The 20,471-nt window shown below is 57.7% G+C and overlaps 1 protein-coding gene across 1 annotated transcript in view; it reads left to right on the forward strand.

Annotated features, from left to right (window-relative positions):
• The window catches only part of ASS1 (argininosuccinate synthase 1), a 52,064-nt gene that overhangs the window by 14,513 nt on the left and 17,080 nt on the right, over positions 1–20,471 (forward strand). Inside the window, exons 5-11 of the mRNA XM_027556579.1 lie at positions 3,270–3,326; positions 5,279–5,353; positions 8,533–8,603; positions 8,816–8,846; positions 13,858–13,948; positions 16,610–16,694; positions 17,203–17,267. Of these exons, the coding sequence (XP_027412380.1) occupies positions 3,270–3,326; positions 5,279–5,353; positions 8,533–8,603; positions 8,816–8,846; positions 13,858–13,948; positions 16,610–16,694; positions 17,203–17,267 (475 nt within the window). The remainder of the gene's footprint in view (positions 1–3,269; positions 3,327–5,278; positions 5,354–8,532; positions 8,604–8,815; positions 8,847–13,857; positions 13,949–16,609; positions 16,695–17,202; positions 17,268–20,471) is intronic.

Raw genomic sequence — 20,471 nt, forward strand, 5'->3', positions numbered from 1 at the left:
TTCTGAGAAGAATACTGTCTGCAGTAGTTTTGTGGTCTCTGGAGATCTGGAGACAGTCCTGCAGTTCAGTGTCCATTAGAGAGACAGATTTTAAACATCACTGGGGGGCTCCAAGAGCAGCAGCAGGAAGGCCACAGGGGACGGGGGGTCCCTGTCTGCCCTCCACCCCAACAACTCCCATCTCTTCTGGGGGTTGATGGGCATGACTTACTCCCATGCCTTGGCTTCCCCTTGTTTACATGACCTGGGAAAGCCCCCAGCAGCCTCTGAAGATAGCTGCCTACAAGAGGGAAGCTACAGGGAAGGAGCAGGGAGGCCTGGAGGGTTCCAGAGGATGCCAGGCGCGAGATGGGGTTGCTGGGGAGAGAGGGGCCACCCACCTGCAGGAGCTGGTGGTCTGTTTGCCACCCCCCGGGACGGGGGCATCAGTGACTTGAACACATGAGATGAGCATCCAGAGTGAGCGAGGCAGCCTGCGGAAGGCTGGCAACCCAGAGTCAGATCCACATGGGACACTTGAGCCGAACTTTCTGCAAGTTGGGCAGTGGAGAGACCCAGGGCCTCGGGCCCTCATTCCAGCCTGTCTCTTGCACTGGCTCACTGATTCCACCCACTGAACCCTTACCCAGCACAGGCTTTCCTCCATGCCCTGGGATGTCCATATGGACAAAGCCAGTTCAGTCGTGTCCGACTCTGTGACCCCATGGACCGCAGCCCGCCAGGCTCCTCTGTCTGTGGAATTCTCCAGGCAGGAATACTGGAGTGGGTTGCCATGCTCACGTCCAGGGGATCTTCCCGACCCGGGGATCGAACCTGCATCTCTTGTATTGGCGGGCGGGTTCTTTATCACCAGTGCCACCTCAGAAGCTCGTATCAGGGACTAATCCAGCAAGGGGTAATGGTGGCCCTGAGGCGTCAGAGGGAACAGGAGTCAGCAGTGATGTCAAGCAGGAGGGGCACCCCAGGCTGCAGGAAGAGCTTGTGCAAAGACCCAGAGGCCCGAGGTGGCACCTGGTGCAGAGAGGGCTGGGGCCCGCCCCTTCACAGCCCTTCGGGGACTGCACGGGAGCTGGGGTGGCCCTTCCCGAGCCTCCTCCCTCCCTCCCCTGGTTTTGGAAGAGGGGCCTGGGAATAGGAGCCGGAGGGCCGTGGGCAGCAGTTGTGTAGACAGCGCCATCTGTGTGGCTCGTTCGGGAGCAGATGGGAGGGCCCCGTGCGGTCCCCGAGGGCACAGCACCTGCATTGTACACGTGTGTGTGCACGTGGACACATGGCGGGTGTGCAGGACGTGATACACATCCCCCCTTGGCCCCCTGGAACCTGCCAGGGCCTCCCTGGGGCTGGGGGTCCTGGAGTCAGGGAGGGGAAGGACCGGACAGGTCTTGGAGCCTGTCTGGGACAGAGTTTTCAACTCTGGCTCCTGCGAGGGCATCTGGCTCAGGAACAGATGGGTGTCCCCATGGCGATCCTGTTAGGCAGACCCCAGCCCGACATGCCGGTCCAGGGAAGCACAAGCCACCATTGTGCTGGGGAAACCTGAAGCCCTGGAGGAATAATCACCATGATATGCAACACTAGACCATATGCTTTACGAGTCTAAAGTAAGCCTGCCTCTAATCAAGTACCACCGCCGCTGCTCCAGGAACTGTGCAGCCCACTGGGCCTTGGGCGGGCATTACCACCTGTGCCTCAGTTTCCCATCCATGTTGTTATTCGATGTTCGGTCGCTCAATTGTGTCTGTTTGCAACCCCATGGACCGCAGCACGCCAGGCTTCCCTGTCCTTCACTCTCTCCCCGAGTTTGCTCAAATTCACATCCATTGAGTCGGTAACGCCATCCTCTGAGATGGGGATAATAATGGGGCGCTGCTGTGTAAGGATTTGTGGAGTTGTGTATGGAGCTCAGCCCCATGACCTGACAGTGAGCTGTCAGAGTGGGATTGGTGCCTTCTGGCTGTGTGTCCCTGGACAAGCGGCTCCATCTCTCTGAGCCTGAATCGCCTCATCTGCAAAACAGGGTTAGAAACCCCCCGCTGGTGCCAGGTGGCTCTCCCGTGGGAAAGCCAGCACATAGTAGGCCCTCACTGGAGGGACCGGACGGAGGCCAATGGGGACGGCTGGTCTGGCGCGGCCCATGGGCCTGGGGAGCGATCAGAGAGGAGCAGCCTCGGCTCCTGGCTCCGAGGAGAGGGGCTGAAACCAGTATTTCCGCGTCGCCTGACAAGACTCTGGAAAATAACATGTTATTCCTGCCGCTGCCTGGCTGCGCCCGTGCAGTTTTCACAGTAGGCGAGAGGTCCCTCTGTTATTTCCACAGCGCTTAAGCCTCCCTCCAGGCCGCCGAGTTGATGGGGGGCAGGCGGGTGGCTGGAAGCCATTGTCTCCAGGGCTGGCGGGCTGGGCCCTCTCCTCCTGCCTGAGAGGGCGTGGACCACTCACCCGAGGGGGATGGGGCAGTGGGGCCCCGTGCCCCGACTTGGGCTGGGCTCTGTGCCCTTGGACAAGCCCCTCCTACCTCCGGACCCGTTTGTGCAGAGAAGCAAAGGGCCTCGGTGGTCATCCGCATCCAACCCCTCTACCAAACAGTCACTGCATAGATGAGACACCCAAGGCTCACAGAGGAGAGGGGGCTCCCAGTTCAGTGGACACAACGCCATGAAACCCCCGGAAATGAGCTTGATCTCAGGGCTGGTGAGGCCAGGCAGGAAGAGGCTGAGGCGTGGCAACCTCGAGGAGGCTGCCTGAGGTATCATCGGAGCCAGGCCTCCAGCCCAGCAGGTGTATGCGCCCCCCAACCCTGCCAAAGAGCGGGCATACATGATGACCCATGTGCGTGCCCTGTCGCGTCCCAGGCACACACCCACCCATGCCTATGCACGCTGTGGCCTTCAGCCCCTGCCTACATCCCCTACCTGCCACGGACGCACCCTCACACCAGCGCACACAGAGGTCCTGATCGTCGCAACTCAGTACTCACTGTCACATGGGCATCTTGTGCATACACATCCTGCACACTCGTGTGCCCGCACAGCTCGGCTCTGCACTCAGGGAGACCCGGGTTCGAGTCCAGGGCAGAAAGCCCGCTCCAAGAAAGCCCAGTGTTCATCTTTTAGACAGGTTTGTAGCACCCAGTTCAGGAGGGGAGAGCCTGTGCGGAGACAGGAGCACCCAGGGGGCACCGTCGAAGGTCGCCCAGCACTGCCTCTCCCCTGAACCCTCCCAACCAGTCCCCATTCTGTGGCTCCTGAAATCCCCGTTGTATGTTTCAGGGGAACGACCAGATCCGGTTTGAGCTCACCTGCTACTCGCTGGCCCCACAGATCAAGGTAGGATGTTGCTTCTCTCCCCTGAAAGGGTGGGTGCTGGTGGCTGAGGCCCAGGGTGGGGAGAGCAGGGAGCGGGGCTCCCTGGGAGGTTCCCCAGACAGGGGCCTTGTGGCGGGTGGTGCCCTTCTTCCATGGGACACTCCCTTCACTTACTCCAGCCGCAGGGGACAGCACTCTGTCCCTGACCGTTCATCCTTCCCGGAGAGGCTGCCCCCGGCGCCTGGGTAGGTCAGGCACCGGACAGAAAGACAAGGCTGCCCTTCCAGCAGCATCCTTGTGGGTCCAGCCCTGCCTTCCCATGTGTGGACTAGGACCGTTCTGGGCTGATTTCAGGGCTGCTCACAACCCTCCACCCCTGCGGGGGGCCACCAGCTCAGGCCCCCTCCTCCCCGGCTGCCTGAACCCTGACCCCGGGTTCTTGGATTCCTTCCTGGGATGGGGAAAACCAGGCCCAGGCCTCTGGGCGTCTAGTGAACAAAGCCCACAACAGAACTACACTGCGCGCTGCAGACACAAGTCTCAGGGTGATTATTTCAATTTTTCTAGTGGCCCCGTCAAAAAACCAAGATGAAAAACGACAGGTGACGTCATTTTAATGACATGTTTATTGAACCCTATATATCCAAAATGGTATCATTCAACATGTTATCGATGTTGAAATATTTTACATTCTTTCGGTACGAAGTCTTTAAGACCCGCTGTGTGCTCTCCACTTACAACCGGGACCAGTCACAGTTCGGGCCTCCGTGGCCACGTGTGGCCCCTGGCTCCCATTTTGGACAATGTGGGTGGGCGTGGCTCCAAGCTTCTTTGCGGCCACTTCTGGCTAAAGCTACAAAAGATGTGCCCTTCCCAAGTCTGCAGGGGCCCTCAGGGCTTTCATTTTTTTTTCTTTTAAGTGGAACCTCTTTCTCTGCCCCTTTAACCGACCAGCCAGCAGCTGCTTAGGGGGTAAGAGTGGCCCGGAGGTGAGCAGTAATAAGCTCTAGTGATCTGCTTTGACCCCAAACACCAGGAGGCAGAGAAGCCCCCCAGACAGTAGCTGCCTGTTAAAGCTGCAGGCGTGTGGGCCTGGGCTCTGGCCTGACCCCCACTCTCTGTTCCCACAGCAACTTGGGGGGCCAGGGTGTCTGGTTTCTGGGTCTTTGTCTGCAGAAGCTAAGCCCAGGGGTGGAATGGGGCTTGGTGATGGGGCGCCAGGTCTCTGGGAACCAGGATGAGGCCAGAGGGTGGTCCGCCCAGGCTCTGCTCATTCCAGGACTTGGGGTGGGGGGGCGCAGTCACCCCAGCCCCACCGGCACCCCCAGCCTAGAAATCAAACCAGCTTCTCCATCTAGATGACACCTCCCCACCCCCAGTTGAGCAGAGGCCTGGCTGAGTCCAAGGCTGAGTGGGGGCTCTTCTTGGGGGACCTGTCCCTGACCATCCCCCCACCCCCAGGCTGGTAGGATGAGTTCTGTGCCTCCAATCAGGCTCCAATTCCCCTCCTTTCCCCGACCCAGAACAGCCCTAGGGGTGGGAGGGTGGCAGGAGGGGTGGGTCGGAGGATGTGCTTGAGCCCCTGGAAGGCCAGGCTGGGTGGCTTTAGTCACCAGGAGTGGGGGCGGTTCTGGACCTCTGGACAGGGGTGCATCAGGAAACCTGAGGCTTGTCTGGTTCAAACCCTCGTGTCTCAGTTGGGGAGACCGAGATCCAGAAGGATAGGGACCTGCCTGGGGACACCCAGCCATTCTGCCGTGGAACTCAAGCTTTCTCCCAAGCCACCTTCTGGGGTAGCAGGCCACGTCCTTCCCCTGCCCAATGGGGTCCCCTGCCCAAAGCCCTTCCCGTGGGCTACACAGACCCCCCACCCAGGTCACCGGTGGACCCTCAGGCCCCTTATCAGAGAGGTGGGCTCTGCAGCTTCAGCGCCTGGAGGAATCAGCAGGCCTGACTCCTTGTCTCGTGTCCAGGTCATCGCTCCCTGGAGGATGCCCGAGTTCTATAACCGCTTCCAGGGCCGCAACGATCTGATGGAGTATGCGAAGGTAAGGCCGGACTCCACCATCACCCCGGCCCTCGTCAACTGCCCCCCCAGGCACGTCCCTCCAAAGGCTCAAGGATGGGGCTGGTACCCACGCCTGGGGACCAAACCTCAGCCCTGGTGCCCTCCCCCAGCACCTATTCCCTGGGCCGGCCCCACAGAACTAACTGTGGTCCTCGCCAGGACTGAGCATCTCTCAGGTCACCCCGCCCCAGTCCACCCAGCGGGAGGGCACTGGTGCCCCTCCACTTCCCATTCAGATTGCCACCTCTGCAGTGTGTGTCACTCAGACGGGGCCTGTGAGCGAGGCTGTTCTCTGCCCCTAATTACCTGACTAATTGTCCCCGGTGCTTTCGCAGAAGCAGGTAAGTGCTCCGAGGGCCAGAAGCAGACAAAGACTTCTGCAGCACCAGCCCTTTTTGAAGTACAAGTTGCAATAAAACAGATTAGAAGTTTTGCATCAAGATCCTTAGCCACTCCCCAGGGTACCTTTCTTTTTAGCGACTCGATGGCAGCGCTTGACAAACAGCCTCAATCAATCAGACAGGGGAAAGCAACCTGGTGCACGCACCAGAAAATTGCTCGGGTTTTTAAATAGCAGTCGCTGGGGCTGGCTGTGAGCTCTTGCTGCAGCCAAGGTGCCGCGTGGCAGGGGACGCGGCGGGGACCCAGCCCTGCCCCTACTGCCAGCATCCCATTAAGACCTGGAGAGCTTGGAGGAAAGATCTCCTCGACCATCTGTTGTTTTATTATTAAAAGGGGAGTTTACAAGAGCAAGCCCATATGTTGCCAAACAAATTTTCAAATAGCAGAGCTATTAAGGGAACGGGGTTAGAGGCTTTCTTCCTCTCCTTGGTCTCCTTGAGGATATACAGAATCTGAAGCACGTTTTATCTTGAAGAATAATGAATCTGGAGCCCCGGCCCATCCCCGTTCTCACGCCAGCAGTCGTGGTTGGAGAAAGGGCTGACCCGTAACACTGTTCTTCGTTTCTGAGAAGCTCCCGAGCAGAAGCAGCTCCTGGGTTTTGCCAGAATTTCTGAAGTCATTGTTTGTCCCAAGGCTCTTGGCTCAGCTTCTGTCTCAAATAACCTTTTAAACAGGAAAGTTTGCCCTGGCGAGAGAGTCTGGGTCGCCACCACTGAGCCTCCCTCAGAGGCTGGTATCAGAATTGAGCTCTGAAAAATCTGACCACGTTCTAGAATGATGGCAGTGTCTCTGCACCCGGGAGTGACCGGAATAATTGAGCAGCAGCCAGACTGTCCAAAACTCAGAGCCACGCAGCTGCTTCAGCTGAGACAAAAATCAATGGGGCTTTGAAAAACCCCCGCTTTCGAGATCCGTTAAGTCGCCCAGGCCGCAAGGTGTTATAGGGAGACTCGTGGCAAACATGCATTTGTATCACTTTCCATCTCCCCCCACCCAAATCCATCATCCAACGCGAAGACCGCTCAGAATCACCCCATCCTTATCACTGTCACCGTAATTCTTTTAAAGCCAACACGCAAGGTCGGGTCCGGAAAGCGGGGCATCGTCTGTGTACACGCGAAAGGCGGTTTTGTTTTCTGTTGTCAGTTGCGTCCAGAGTTTCCGGGGCGTGGGTGTGTGTGTTGGCGGGGAGCTCCGGACAGAGAAGGGAGGGGAAACAAGCCTCTTTGGTTGAGGGCCTGTGTTTGGCATTCGTGTGTATCTCCCTGCCGAGGAAGGGCTGCCCGTCCTGTTCTTCTCTCCTTGCTCCAGCAGAGCCCCAGTGGGAGAGAGAAAAGGCCAGGGTGTTTCCAAACCACCCCGCAGAAGAAAGCCTCCAAGGAACCTGCCCACTGGCTTTCCCAGCCCCCTGCCCGGGGAGTCTCCTCTGCAGGGATTTCAGCCCAGTTGGCACAGACAGGGTCATGGTCCCCACACCGGGCCTCCTCTGCCTGGAGACAGCACAGGGCGATCACGTGGATTTGACTCTGGGCACCTCTGTGGGCGGCAAGCAGCCCCCGACATTGATCAGCCGCGAAGTGAAGTGCTCCACTCGCCCGTGTGGTCTCCACTGAAGAGGGTGCAGGTTTTTGAGTGGATGTGGGCTGTTGCTTTAAAAACAAAGTGTCATGGTAAAGCTGGAAAAATATCCAGAAGGTTTAACCTAATTTATTTTGAAATTTTAAGGTGGTGGTGAAGGAAACAGCAGGTCCCTGGAGGAAGCCTCTAGAATCTTAGTTGTGGGTATGAGCTGAGCCAGGGCAGAGAGCTGTCGGAAAGACGGGGTACTGCTAGTGGAGACAGGTGGGAGCCACCTGGGCGAGGTGCTGAAAAGGGGGGCCTAGGAGGCAGAGCGGAAGTCTTGCTAGTTTAGAGGGGCTGGGCTAGGCTGGCTTAACTGTCTTCTGTACTCGGTAAACCCGGGAGAAGCGAGCAGGATGGTATACTGTGTTGGATCCAACCAGGTGTCAGCCTGGGTGGCAAGGGACAGCTCAGGGAGCAAATATGTCTTTAATACAAAAGACCTTCAACGTGTCACCCACAGCCTTTCAGGCCCAGGGTCTCCAGGGGGTCTCCCCCTAAACAAAGAATTGGATCATTTGGGAAGCAAAGCGTCATCAGACGGAGGGTTACTCCTCTGCAGGGCTGCAGGGTGGTGTACGTGGTAACCACAGGCAGCAGGGGAGACGTGGGCCCAGGAAGTGCCCAGCCACACCCTGGGAACAAGTGTCCTGAACCAGAGGCTCTCGTGGGCACCTCTTGCTTCCTTGGGTGAGCATTAAGCACCCCCGTGGGTGCACGTGCCTTGGTTGAAATCCACAATGAAAGCTGGGTCCATTCCACCGCCCAGCTCATAGGGTGGCAGTCCACGGACGGTGCTGGGAGACCCTCAGCACCTGAAGTGTGGACTCAGAATCTTCTGGAAGAAACCTCCAAGGTCAGCATGCACTCCACAGCGTCTCAGACACTAGGTCTTAGAGTCTCTGCCTGGGCGTGTTCAGAAATGGGGCCATGACTCCCCAGGCCAGCCTGGGGTGGGGAGAAGGAGACGTGGGGGCAGGGGGCGGTCCAGGGTCTTGTTGGCCTGGGAGCCAGAGTTTGGGGGTGCCTTGACTTTGAAAGGAAACTGAGGCAAGCAGGTCTGACCCTCGTGTCCCTCAAGCTGCCTCGTGCCAACACTGTCTTACCTGTGTTGTCTTAACCTCTTATCTGCAGCAACATGGAATCCCTGTCCCAGTCACCCCCAAGAACCCGTGGAGCATGGACGAGAACCTGATGCATATCAGGTAAGACGGACCTGCCTGTCCACCGCTCTGCCAGGCCTCGGTGAGCACCCACCCGTCTGGGTCATGTTGGAGTGGTGACCCACCGACCTGTGGTCCCCACCCTCATGGACGGAGCCCAGCGACCTCAGGGAGGGCAGACCGCCTCTTGGTGTGTCCCTCTGCTCCTCCCACACTGACTCCCCTCCTCTGTCTTCCTTCTTTCTCCCCTGTAGCTACGAGGCTGGAATCCTGGAGAACCCCAAGGTAATCCCCCGTTCCCCCGAGCCCACTGTCTTTTGGTGGTGGCTGCTCCGTGCCGACGCGGTCTGGTGTGTTTGTAGCCTAATTTGAAATTTCACGGGGGGCCGAGCATGGGGCTGGGGCTGAGCCCTGCCTGTGTTCCCCGACCCTCCCCACTGGGCTCCCTGTCGCCTGCCCACTCCTCACTGCGTTTTTTCAGATCCTCCCCCCTCCCTGGCGCTCTTTTTTTTCTTAATTGCTGCCACGATGAATAGGGGAAGGAAATATTTCAGGGAACGGAGAGTGCGATTGTGAGACAATAAAGAAGCAATTAGGCAGATGAGACACTTGTGGGAGGGCCCAGTCTGTGCCCACCAGCTCTTGGGCTGCCTCGGCTGCTGCCACAGGGGGAGGTGGCACAGATCGGAGCCTCAGGACCCGTTTGTCTGGGCCTGGGCTTCGTACCCGCCAGCCCGCCCGCCTTGGTCCCGGGTCCCCAGCCTCCCCAGCTGCCTCCCGCTGGACCTCGGGGCCCTGTTTGAAGTTAAGGTTTTTCTCTCTTTTGGAGGGGTGGAGGGGTTCCTTTGTGTCTCCCCCTACCCACCGTGGGAGATGGGGGAGGCAGGATGAACTCTATCCTGGGAAGAAAGAAAAAAAAAAATCTCTTTGTCCCCCCAGGGATTGCCTCCACTCCCTGGCTGATTTGGGGGTGGGGTGGGCTGGGGGTGGGCAGGGGCCCTTGTGCAGCTGGGCCAGGGCGGGGGGGTGCTGGGGGGCACAGGATCTAGGAAGGCCAGCTGGAGAGGATGGTTTGGGCGAGGGTGGAGTGAGCCTGGTCCTGGGGAGAGCTCCCCGTGGGGACCGGGCCCTCTGGATGGGTGTTGGTGATAACCTAACCTGTACCAGGGGCTGTTTCTGGAACCAAGCCTGGGGTCTGTATTCTCCTCGGCTCTGAACCTCCTCATGTCCTGGGGGAAGAAACTGAGGCCCAGAGGAATGACCCGCCCTCCCGGCAGCCTCTGGTTCCCAATGGCCCGCACACCTCCCCTCCCCACCCGCTCGGCCCTCAGCCCAGCCGTGTCACTCAGCAGAGCCCACACCCTCGTCCCCTGGGGGCTGATGGCCCCACAAGGCCGCTGCCTGCTGGTCACAGGCTTTTCCAGTTCATGCTTGGCTGACCCCACGACACTCAGGCCAGCCACCCCTAATTAGCCAGTCAGTCAGCGCCCAGGGGGCTCGGGGAGGCTGAACAGAGCCCAGCGGCTCCTCTTGTGGCCTATGATGACGCTCTTACCTCACTGCAGGGTGCAGGTCCCTTCCCCTCTCAGGCCTCCTTTCTAATGAGGCCAGTGCATGGACAAGGAAGTGCTAGCCAGTGTATTTTTCAGGATTCTACCCACTAGTCAAGTGGGAAGGTGAGTGCATTCCCAGAGATCTGGGTCTGAATCTTGGCTTTGCTTCTATGGCTGTGCAACCTTGGGCAAGCTACCCAACATCTCTGAGCCTCTGGCTTCTTAAGCAAACAGCTGGACAAGGCAATACCTGCCTCCTGGGATGTGAAAGCCCTTGGCCTGTCCTGGCACAGGGCCCAAGGCCTCAGCCGTGGAACCAGGGGTCCCACTCTCCCTCCTCCGGCCGGCTAAGATTTTTTGGGGGAGGAAGGAGATGAGGTTCCCTCAGGAGTGGATGCTCTGCTCTGCCCTCCCAGGGGAAGTAGGGAGACCACACTCCTGCTGAGACGTGCAGGGCCAGGCCGAGGGACCCAGGGGCTGGCCCACTCCAGCTCCGCTTTCCCAGGCTGCCCTGCTGCAGGTGGCGGCCAGGGCAGCCCCTTGCCACCAGTAGGTCCCAGGGCCCCAGGTAGGTGCTACTCCCCACAGGGGAGGAACTCTGCACGCTGGGCAGCCCTGGCCCCCTCTGGAGGCACTGGGGAGACCGAGCTCAGGGAACCAGTGGCCCCCTCCCTCCCCAACCCCCCGCTCCAAAAAAAGCCTGAGACCTGCCGAGGGGAGGGTTTGAAGGCAGATGGTGGAGCCATTTTCTGCCTCCATGAGGGCTGATTGAAGGGCAATGAGGCAGCTAATGCGAAGAAAGATAGAAATTTACTTGCTTTAACTTCATACGGCCCACAGTGAAAGAGTTCATTCAGTCGCCGGCCCGCCATATCTGATGGATGAATAAACCATTTGCCGCATCGATCATGCCTCTACATCATGGTTTACTTCATGGGCCATTTGCTTCCAATTTCTCCTTCTCAGCCCTGTTTCATGCTTTCTTTCGCCCTCTCCCCATCCCCCCTCCCTCCCCACCAACTCTCTCTCTCCTTTTTTTTTCCTTCACTCTCTTCCCTCCCCCAACACCCCCACCCCCCCACAACCCAAGATGACATTGGAAGTGAGCCCTCCCGCTGGGATGGATAAATAGGTGGTATTGATACTCAGCAACAAACTATTTGTCATTTGAACTGGGCTTTTAGGAAGGCAGAGTAAAAAGAAGGCAGGCGTGAGCCACCACCTCGGAATGCAAAGCAAATGTCACTTTATTTCTATTTAGTTATTTTATTTAATCGGTGCTGTCAGGGTGTCCTGCTTCCCACTGCAAAGAGAGTGGGGATGCTGGACCCGCCTGGTCTTCCTACCTCCCCTCTCCTCCCGAACGCACTCTCATCCTGTCCCATTCTCGCGGTGTTCGCGGCCGGTTAAGTGCTCGCGGCCAGTGCGGCAGGAGAAAGTGACAAGCCCCAGGTCCGAGTCTGAAGACCCAGTGCGGGTGGAGGTGGGAGGCAGGCGAGTTCAGATGGAGGGGCTGGGGTCTCAGCCCTGGCAGGCAGCTCGGAGTTCAACCCGGGCTGGACAGTCAGCGAGGAGCCCCCGGCAGGTGGGGAAGGACCTGTGAAGTCCTGTTGGTCACCCAAAGGCCCCAAGCCCTGGTTTCACTTTGCCTTTTGGCCGAGGATAGCCCTGGTCCCAGGGAAGGTGGCGGTTGGTTAGGTCTGGGGAGCCGGGCACGTCTCTGACCGTATCCCTCGTGCTGTCTCTCATGGAGCGGGTGGGGGCGGGAAACAGCACTGGACGGGGGTTCTAGAGTCCTCAGTCTGACTCCCACACCAGGGGTGGGGGTGGGGGGTGGCCAGTGGCGGGGCGGCGTGATGGGGACAGGCGGCTTCTTTGGCCTTGGTTTTTCAACCTGGTCCATGGAGCCATCAGGCTGGAGGTCCTCAAGGAGGCCCCCCACCCCTCCTTGGGTCTGTCTTGGAGGTCTGTTCTGGGTCCCTGCTCCTGCCCGCTAAGGGGAAACGGGAAGGGATGGCAGCTGGCCTCGGAGGAGCTTTGAAGGCACGAGGGCTTTATTCCCAGTCCCATCTGAGCCCAGGAGTAAAGCTAGAAGGATCACTGTCCCTGTTTGCCCAGGACTGGGTGGTGGGGGGAGGGTCTCCGAGTTTGGAGCCAGGATGGTTGGTCATCCTAACCGCAGGGAGTGACCTCAGGGGTCCCGGTGGCCCCACCTCTCTGCCCCACCTGAGCAGCTCTTCTCCGAGGCAGGTGTCACCAGGAGGCTGTTCCAGTCATCCTGTCACCTGCAGGGCACCAGGCCCTAGTTGGCACCTTCTTGGATGACTTTCATGTCCAGTAAGAAATAGAAACTGTCTATGTATTTAAATTGTAAGGCAGTCAAAAGAAAGTGTTAGTCACTCAGTTGTGTCTGGTAGCCTGCCAGGCTCCTCCCTCTGTGGGATTCTCCAGGCAAGAGTACTAGAGTGGGTAGCCATTCCCTTCTCCATTGGATCTTCCCAGTTGAGGGATCAAACCTGGTTCTCCCACACTGCAGGCAGATTTATTGTCTGAGCCGCCAGGGAAGCCCAAGGCAGTCAAAAGCAGGTATCATTCCCCCTCCCCACCCATTTTACAGATGAGAAAACTGAGGCTCAAAGAGGCAAAGCAACTTGTCACAGCCTGACATCTCGACTCCCGGCTCTGGGGTGTTTTCCACCACTCTGAAATCTATCACATCACTGTTCAAGGCCTCATGGGTTTCCTGCCCTGGGCCATGTGGTCTCCGCCACCCCCACACAGCCTACGTCACAGCCCCAACAGTCCCTGTCCGCCTCTAGTTCTTCCTCAGGAGGTGGGGAAACAGTTCTTGACCTCACCCACCAGGGCTGCAGAAAACGCAAAGGGAACTGCAGATGCAAAGTGACATGGGAATGCTTGCAGGCTTTTGACAGCCAGGGATTGAAGGGACTGCACTTCCCAGGATGTCAGCAGGTGGACAACAGCTGGGCCCTGGGATGCCCACGGGACAGACTTGAGCAGTCAGGCCCAAGAGCCCCCCTGGCCTCATCATGGCAAGGGTCCAAGCCGCAGCCTGCAGGGGTGGGGGTGGGGCGGGGACCTAGGGAGTTCCAGGCAGCCAGCCGCCCCTCCACCACCGCATCGAGTCGAGAAAGAGGCCCAATTTCCAACACGCCCAAGAAAAAATATACATAAAGGTTGATGTGTTTTCAAATGGGTTTTTGCTTCACTCTTCTCTTTTCTCCCTGTGTGTATTAACCTCGGGGACCCCAGGGACGGCTCTCCTTGCCGGAGCACCTGCTGGGGTCAGGCACAGTCATTAGCTTTGCGGTCAGTGCAGAATAAACCCCAATTCCCGGTGCCGAGGAGAGAGAGAGAGAGCGCGGGTGTGCCCACGCCCGCTCCCGGGAAGCCCACCTAGTGCCTCACTCCCCCAAAGTCACGCTTTTCCTGCCTGACTGGCTCCTCCTGCTATTCCACCTCCAGCTGTGGGGGCGTCGAAGAAAAAGATGAGATCAAGTTGAGGGGAAAAATTGTCTGATTTCTCGAGCCCTTTGTTTCCCAGGCCCCTGGCAAGTGGGGCTGGCTCCAGGTAGGGGGGCTGGGAGGCCGGCCTGCTGGCTGGACTGGCCAGCCGATGGCAAGTGCCAGCAGGACCCTGGCTCTGGAGAGGGCTGCAAGAGACTGACCTGGCACAGCTCGGCTCAGACACACTGTCCTCCAACCTCTTTCTGTCTTATCAGAACCAAGCGCCTCCAGGCCTCTACACAAAGACCCAGGACCCGGCCAAAGCCCCCAACAGCCCGGACATGCTCGAGATCGAGTTCAAGAAAGGTAGGTGCCTGCCCAGTCAGGACTCCACGTAGTGGACTTTTGGGGCCCTGGCTCCTTGCCCCTCCTTGCCTGGGAGCCCCCTGGGCATGAGCCTTCTGTATTCCTCCTGTGTTTCCCGGAAGCCAGGCTTCAGATGGGGTCTTCAAATGTTCCCAGCTACCCCCTCCCCGGATGGCATGATCCATGGAAGCCTTCAGATTTGGGAGGAAAACACCCCAGCGGCTGTCCTCTGGTGGGTGGACACCAGGTCTGGAGGAAGCATTCTGGCGAAGTCACTCCACTTTTCTGGGCCTCAGTTTCCTCATCTGTAAACTGGGAATAAAAGCACTCGTTGCCTTGTGTTTTCACGGTACAGAGTGAGATCTGGATGGGGTGTATCTGGTGCAGGAGTGGTCACCAAGGAGGTGCTCACCCAGTAGGACAGCCAGCCTTGGGGGTCCCCTCTGACCCCACAGCTACTCCTAAGCTAGCTGCCTGGTGCATCTCCCTACCTCCCCACCCTGGGTTCAAAGCTGCTGCCACACTCGCTTGTGTTCTGATTTCCTCCTCATCTTCTCTGCAACCAACATGAATGTTTGCTGGCCTGGCCTGAGAGCCCGGCCTTGAGCCTGGCATGAGAGACACCCTCCCCACCCCCACCTTGCCTTGGAAGACAGAGGGGAAGGCAAGACATGCTGGGTAATGGAAGGAGCAGGACCTGCTTCAGGGTGAGGGCTCAGGATGTCCAAGGAGAGGACTTTTCCAGGAGGCTGCAGAAATCGGAGAGACTTCCTGGAGGAAGTGGCGCTGGGCAGGAGCTGGAGGAGCCAAGAAGGGGGCGACTCCAGGCAGGGAGGCTGGTCCTTCCAGCCACAGGCAGGGATGGGGCCGAAGGAGAGGGACTCAGAGACAGATCCCAGCTCCCCCCTGCTAGTGTGACCTTGGGTCTCAGGCTTGTTCACCTGTAAAACAGGCCACAGAAATGATGCTCATAGGTGCTTGAGCATGGTGGTACTTTAATCATTGGCCTCCTGGCCTTTCTCAAGGGCCTGGCTGCGCCAATGGGCGTTTTCATCGTTCTGGCCCCACCTCTGCCATCAGTTCAGACACTTGAGTGTCAGGCCCCCTGGGGACCAAAAGCCCTTAAAGTCTAAGGCCCTTAAGGTCAGCTGGAGCACTGAGTCCGTCTTATGCCCACCCTCTGTGACCCAGGGCCGTGCGGATGTGGGGCCTCTGAGCATCATCTCTGAGAAGATGAGGGGTACACCCAGGCCGCACCCCACCCCTCACAGATCCCCTGGAGCCGGGGAGAGCGGTGAGGGTGGGAGGTAAGCCGGAGGCCACAGACGGTCCTGCACGCTGGACACCAGCTCTGGGCCCCTTTTCCTCTAGGAATAGATAGGCCAGCCCCAAGGGCTGAGCCCGAGAAGAAACGTGATCCATTTTAATGATTTGGGGACTGTCTAGAAAAAAAAAAGTAGACGGAGGAACCCTCCCTGACGACTCCCCATTCACTCTCTAGTTAATTTATTTGAAGTTTTAATCTAATTATTAACTATTTTAAAGGCTAAGAGGCTTTCTCCGGCGGCGGCAGCAGCAATGTCTGCTCGTCTCTGGGGGCAGGCCTCATCCAAGGCCCTGCAAGGACGACAATAGGACCGGAGGGAGAGAATTGAGAGGGGAGAGGCGGGTGGGGGCGGGGCGGTGGGCAGAGGGGCTTAAGGTTCATTATTGGGCAGACTTACATTTAATAGCAATTTACAACCAAGTTATAAAACCCCTGGAAATGGGGGTTAAGAATGGCCAGGCTGACAGCCCCTGAGCGAAGCCCCTCCAAGCGGCGCCCGGCTAATAAAGACTCGAAAGCCGCTATTGAGGCCTGATTGGCATCCGATCGCTGGCTCCATGGTAATGAGCTGGGCAGATGGGTGGGAGATTAGCCGCCAACTTTGAACAGCTTTTCTTTGTCACTGTTACAGCTCTCTTGTTAGGCCGCTAATACATTTATTGCTCATTTCACACTGCTCGAGAAAGTGCCCCTTGCTATTCAAAGTCAACCCCGAACCCACCCACCGCCCCCCTCCCGCCACCCCCTTGACTTCCCTCCCGAGCGGTCACCTTCCTCCTGCCGCCCCAGACCCGACTTCTCAGAATTCACGGGCGCCTCCAAAAGCTCGCCGGCTGAAACAGGCATCTTCTCACCCCGATCTGGGGTGCGGGGTCGGGGCGTGGGGGTCTGCCTGACAGACGCGGCAGGGGGCCGTGTGTGTGTGTGTGTGTGTGTGTGTGTGAGTTCAGCCACACCTCGGCCAGGCGGGCCCCCCGGTAACTGGTGGGACAGAAGGTCCTCCATCGTAAGACAATGGCGGAGCGTGAAATTCAATTAGTTCAGGGCCTGGTTCCAATTTCACAGCCCCTAAATGCAAAAGGGGCAGAGAGAATGGGAAGGGTGGGGGAGAGCGTTTTTATTGCATTTTCCCTTTCATTCTGGGGGGCTTTCTCGCCCCTTCTCTCTCCCCAGCAGGCCTCAACCTGCACTGGGCTTCTCAAGGAGTCATTTGGAGTCCATATCTGTCACATCCATTTAAGGCGTTGCGGGCGGAGGGGGAGGGTGGAGTGGCAGCCACAGACTCCTCCGCTGAGCTCCGACCATGGGCCCCCTGCCCTCTCCTCTTGCCCTAGGGGTCCCCGTGAAGGTGACCAACGTCGGGGATGGCACCACCCACAGCACAGCCTTGGAGCTTTTCCTGTACCTGAATGAAGTCGCGTGAGTGTCTGCTGGGAACACACTGGCCAGCCCCTGCTTGGACCGCTGTGGCTGGTGGCCCCGGCCCGAGCCTTAGGGGCCGAGGAGGACAGGCCCGCGTCCTGCAGTCAGCCCTGGCACCAGCCCTATAGGCGTAGGGCCCTTTGCTTCTGTACAAGAGTCCCGGTGGCCCTGGGCCTTAGAAGGGAACAACCCCAGAGCATCTTCTGCCCCCGGGGATGGTCCAGTTGAGCCTTTCCAGGTCTCAGCTGGGTTGGGGACCAGGCTAGAAGGACAGCTGAGCAGTGGGGAAGGCTGGGTGCCACGCCAGGCCAGGCCCAGGTGGGGGTGACGGAAGTTGCACACTGAGCTCGCTGTGCGTCCCAGGCAATCCCTTCCCTCCTTGGGCCTCAGTTGCCCCACCTGTACAATGGGTGGTTGGACAACTCACCCGGCTCAGATGTCCTCTGAGTCTTGAATCCTGACGCCCTGCACATGGCCCCCAGTGACCAGATGGTTCTTCTCACAGTGGCAAGCACGGCGTGGGCCGCATCGACATCGTGGAAAACCGCTTCATCGGGATGAAGTCCCGGGGTAAGTCTGGTCGCCACCCCTGGGGGCATGGCTCGGCTCCCAGAGGCCCCTGACACCCACCATCATGTTCCAGCGTTGCTACTCCCAGGCTGACTTTGGGCAAGTCCTTTCACCCTGCCAGACAGTTTCCCTTATGTGAAGTGGGGATGAGGAACACTTGGCCACTGATTTCTGATGGCATCAGGAGAAGAGCTGTCCCCAGAGCAGGGAGAGGTACAGAGGAGAGAGGAGGCGGGCCCAGGGCCCGGAGGTCAGGCACTCCAATGCCCTGGGCGGCGGGTCAGCCAGGCTTAGAGGCAGGCCACGTAGGGCCGATTTCGTGGTCATTAAGGTGACATTGAGGAGGCCAGAGGGCCCGGCAGGGTGGGAATCTCGCCAGGGGTGGGCGCTATGAGCCAGTCAGGGCCTGAGGGCCTGTCTCATGACATGAGCATGACATGGTCGTTGTTCGGTCGCTAAGTTGTGTCTGGCTCTTTGCAACCCCATGGACTGCAGCACACCAGGTTTCTCTGTCCTTCACCATCTCCCAGAGCTTGCTCAAACTCATGTCTGTTGAGTTGATGATGCCATCCAACCATCTCATCCTCTGTTGCCGCCTTCTCCTCCTGCCTTCAGTCTTTCCCAGCATCAGGGTCTTTCCCAGTGGGTGGATTCTTCACATCAGGTGGCCAAAGTACTGGAGCTTCAGCTTCAGCATCAGTCCTTCCAATGTATATTCAGAGTTGATTTCCTTTAGGACTGGACTTTTTGCATGATGCTGGGGTGGGGCTCTGCCTTGGTGCTGAGTGGCTGCCCGGCCCATATCCACCTCTGGCTGGGCCTGGAAGGAGGTGAGGCTGGTCCCCAAGCAGGTGCAGAGCCCATGGTTCCCTCTCGGTCCCTCATCGGGTCGTCTCGACTGCACCCAACCCCCATCCCGTTTGAGGAGATCTCATGTCCCCCGTGATGAAGTGATGTGCGTGCTTCTGACTTCCATGAGGGAGGGGCAAGCCAGCCGTTAAGAGTACCGGTGGTGGGATTAAGGTCCCTTGTGTGAGCAGGTGTTCAGCTCGCTTTGCTAAGGTCAATTTAAAAAGACGGCACAGCTAAAGAAAACCAGGCCAAGGTCATGGCTCTTTGTCCCTCGGGATGTTTTTCACTGAGACTCTAAAATCCAAAGAGAACTGATGGCAGATTTCAGGTCAGGGCATTGGTCCTTGAGGCAGGATGCCAGGGCTCTCACATGGAGTTCAGGTTCACAGCTCCTGGCTGATGACCTTGGACTTGGTAGCTCAGTTTCTGCAGGTGCAATGTGGCAGGCGTTGGAACAGGAGTTGGATCATTCTGGTTCTGACCTGTTTGAATTTATCTCAAAAGGGGAAGAAGGAAGCAACGTGGCTTTGCCTCCTGTGTGTGTTTTTTTTCCCTCCTTGACAAGACTATTACTGTGAAAAACAACCTAATTGAAAGTCTCAGAAGACCTTGTGGAGAACAATATTACTAATTAGCTGCTCCCTTGTACCCTCTCTTACCTTTGTGTCTTACCTATACCAACATCTGATTAAACGTCCTTTTGTCTCACTTTGCCCTTGGGAGGCAGCACAACGCAAATTATCTGAGGCAGACTCCGGAGGGACCTCGGCGAGCCAGAGCCCAGCGCCCTTGCTTTATAGGCGGGGAAACCAAGGCTCAAAATCACAGCCACGTTGGTGGTAGGATCAGGACTAATGTCGAGTCCCAGAGAGGCATGGGGTGGAGGGCTGAGGGCTTGAACTCTGCACTGGGGTAGATCCGGGTTCTAGCCCATGTATGTTAGCAGGAACTGGCCCAGTGGAAGAGCTTCTTGAATGCAGCAGTCCCATAGGGATGCTGAAAGGGTCAAGGCGGCCTTTGCCCTCTGGGAACTGTCCAGTCTGCACCACGATCGTGTCCCTTCTCTGTCCAAGGCAGGCATCACTGATTGTGGATGTAAATCAACAGTGCTGACGATGGACAGATCGCCTGAGATCACTCTGTGAAATGGCACCCAAGTGGACTGGACTATTCTGGGAACGCATCCTGAAAGAGGTGGCAGAAGGATAGACTTTACCTGGTAGAAGAAGGTGGGATAGAAAGGAGTGGGAGCCTTCCAGTGTGAGTGGCAGGAGCAGCCCCAAGTGGCCAGATGGGTGGTGGTTTAGGTGTGAGGCTGGCCGGCCTCCTGGAGGCCTGGCAGAGGCGCATGGAAGGGCGGGTGTCAGGGGCCAGGCTTGGGCACCAGACTCGACTGCCTGCCTTGGCTCCATCACCCTTCGGAAAGCAACGTAGCCTCTTCAGAGAGGCTTCATCCATGAAATGGGTTGTTGGGCAGATTGAACACCTCTGTGTTGACCTATAGTGGGTGCCGTGCCTGGAGGTAGGCTTCCTACCTGTTCCCAGATTGAACTTTGAAGGTTGGAGCCATGAGGTTAGCGCTCAGTTCCAACTCCCTTGCTTCTTACCATCCACCTGAGGTGAAGATTCCTGGAGCATAGCCCTCACTCTGCGCAAGCACTGCGTGTGCACCTTTGAGGGGCTTTCTCTAAAAGCATAGCATTTAGCCTGAGAGTTGCTTGCTGTGTATCCTCAGACAAGTTGCTTTCCGGCTCTGCAACTCCCACCGGCAAAGGTGGGCATGCTAGAGGATCTCACCTTCTCTCTCTCTGCAAGTTCTACCTTGCCTGTTTTCTGACTTGGGGAGTGAGAAAAGAAAGTTGCTTCTTAATTTTAGGGGGAGGTCTTGTTTTTTATTTCTCCACTCCCAATAAGTCACTGTGAGAAAGAAAGAGGGGCAATAGAGGAAGACATCGTCGGTTCGCCCACGAGACTTTTATTAGGTCTACGGTCAGGGGAAAAGCTGTTAATTGTCAATTATATGGAGGGCAGAGCAGGAAGGTGCTATTGTTCGTAGGTTGATGTACAAGGGGGAAATGTCATTTGTATTGATTTTACAAAGTTTAGAGTTGAAATTGGTTAAAGGCTTTTTTTTTTTTTTTTGCCGGGTTGGGGGAGGGTGGGTGGGTAGGAAGCTGGCAGTGCTAATGTATCAGGTCTGGGGTGGCCAGGTTAGTGGCACTTGGGGCCATGGGGTCAGCAGGCCGGGGGCTGGGGAAGCCGCAGATGGAGTAGCTTTCGCTGTATTGTGGCTGTTCACATCGTCATTATCACATTATCTTTTTAACTCTGGAGGGGGGCTAATTAAGTGAA

The sequence above is a fragment of the Bos indicus x Bos taurus genome, chromosome 11 (assembly GCF_003369695.1).
Source record: "Bos indicus x Bos taurus breed Angus x Brahman F1 hybrid chromosome 11, Bos_hybrid_MaternalHap_v2.0, whole genome shotgun sequence".
NCBI lineage: Eukaryota > Metazoa > Chordata > Mammalia > Artiodactyla > Bovidae > Bos > Bos indicus x Bos taurus.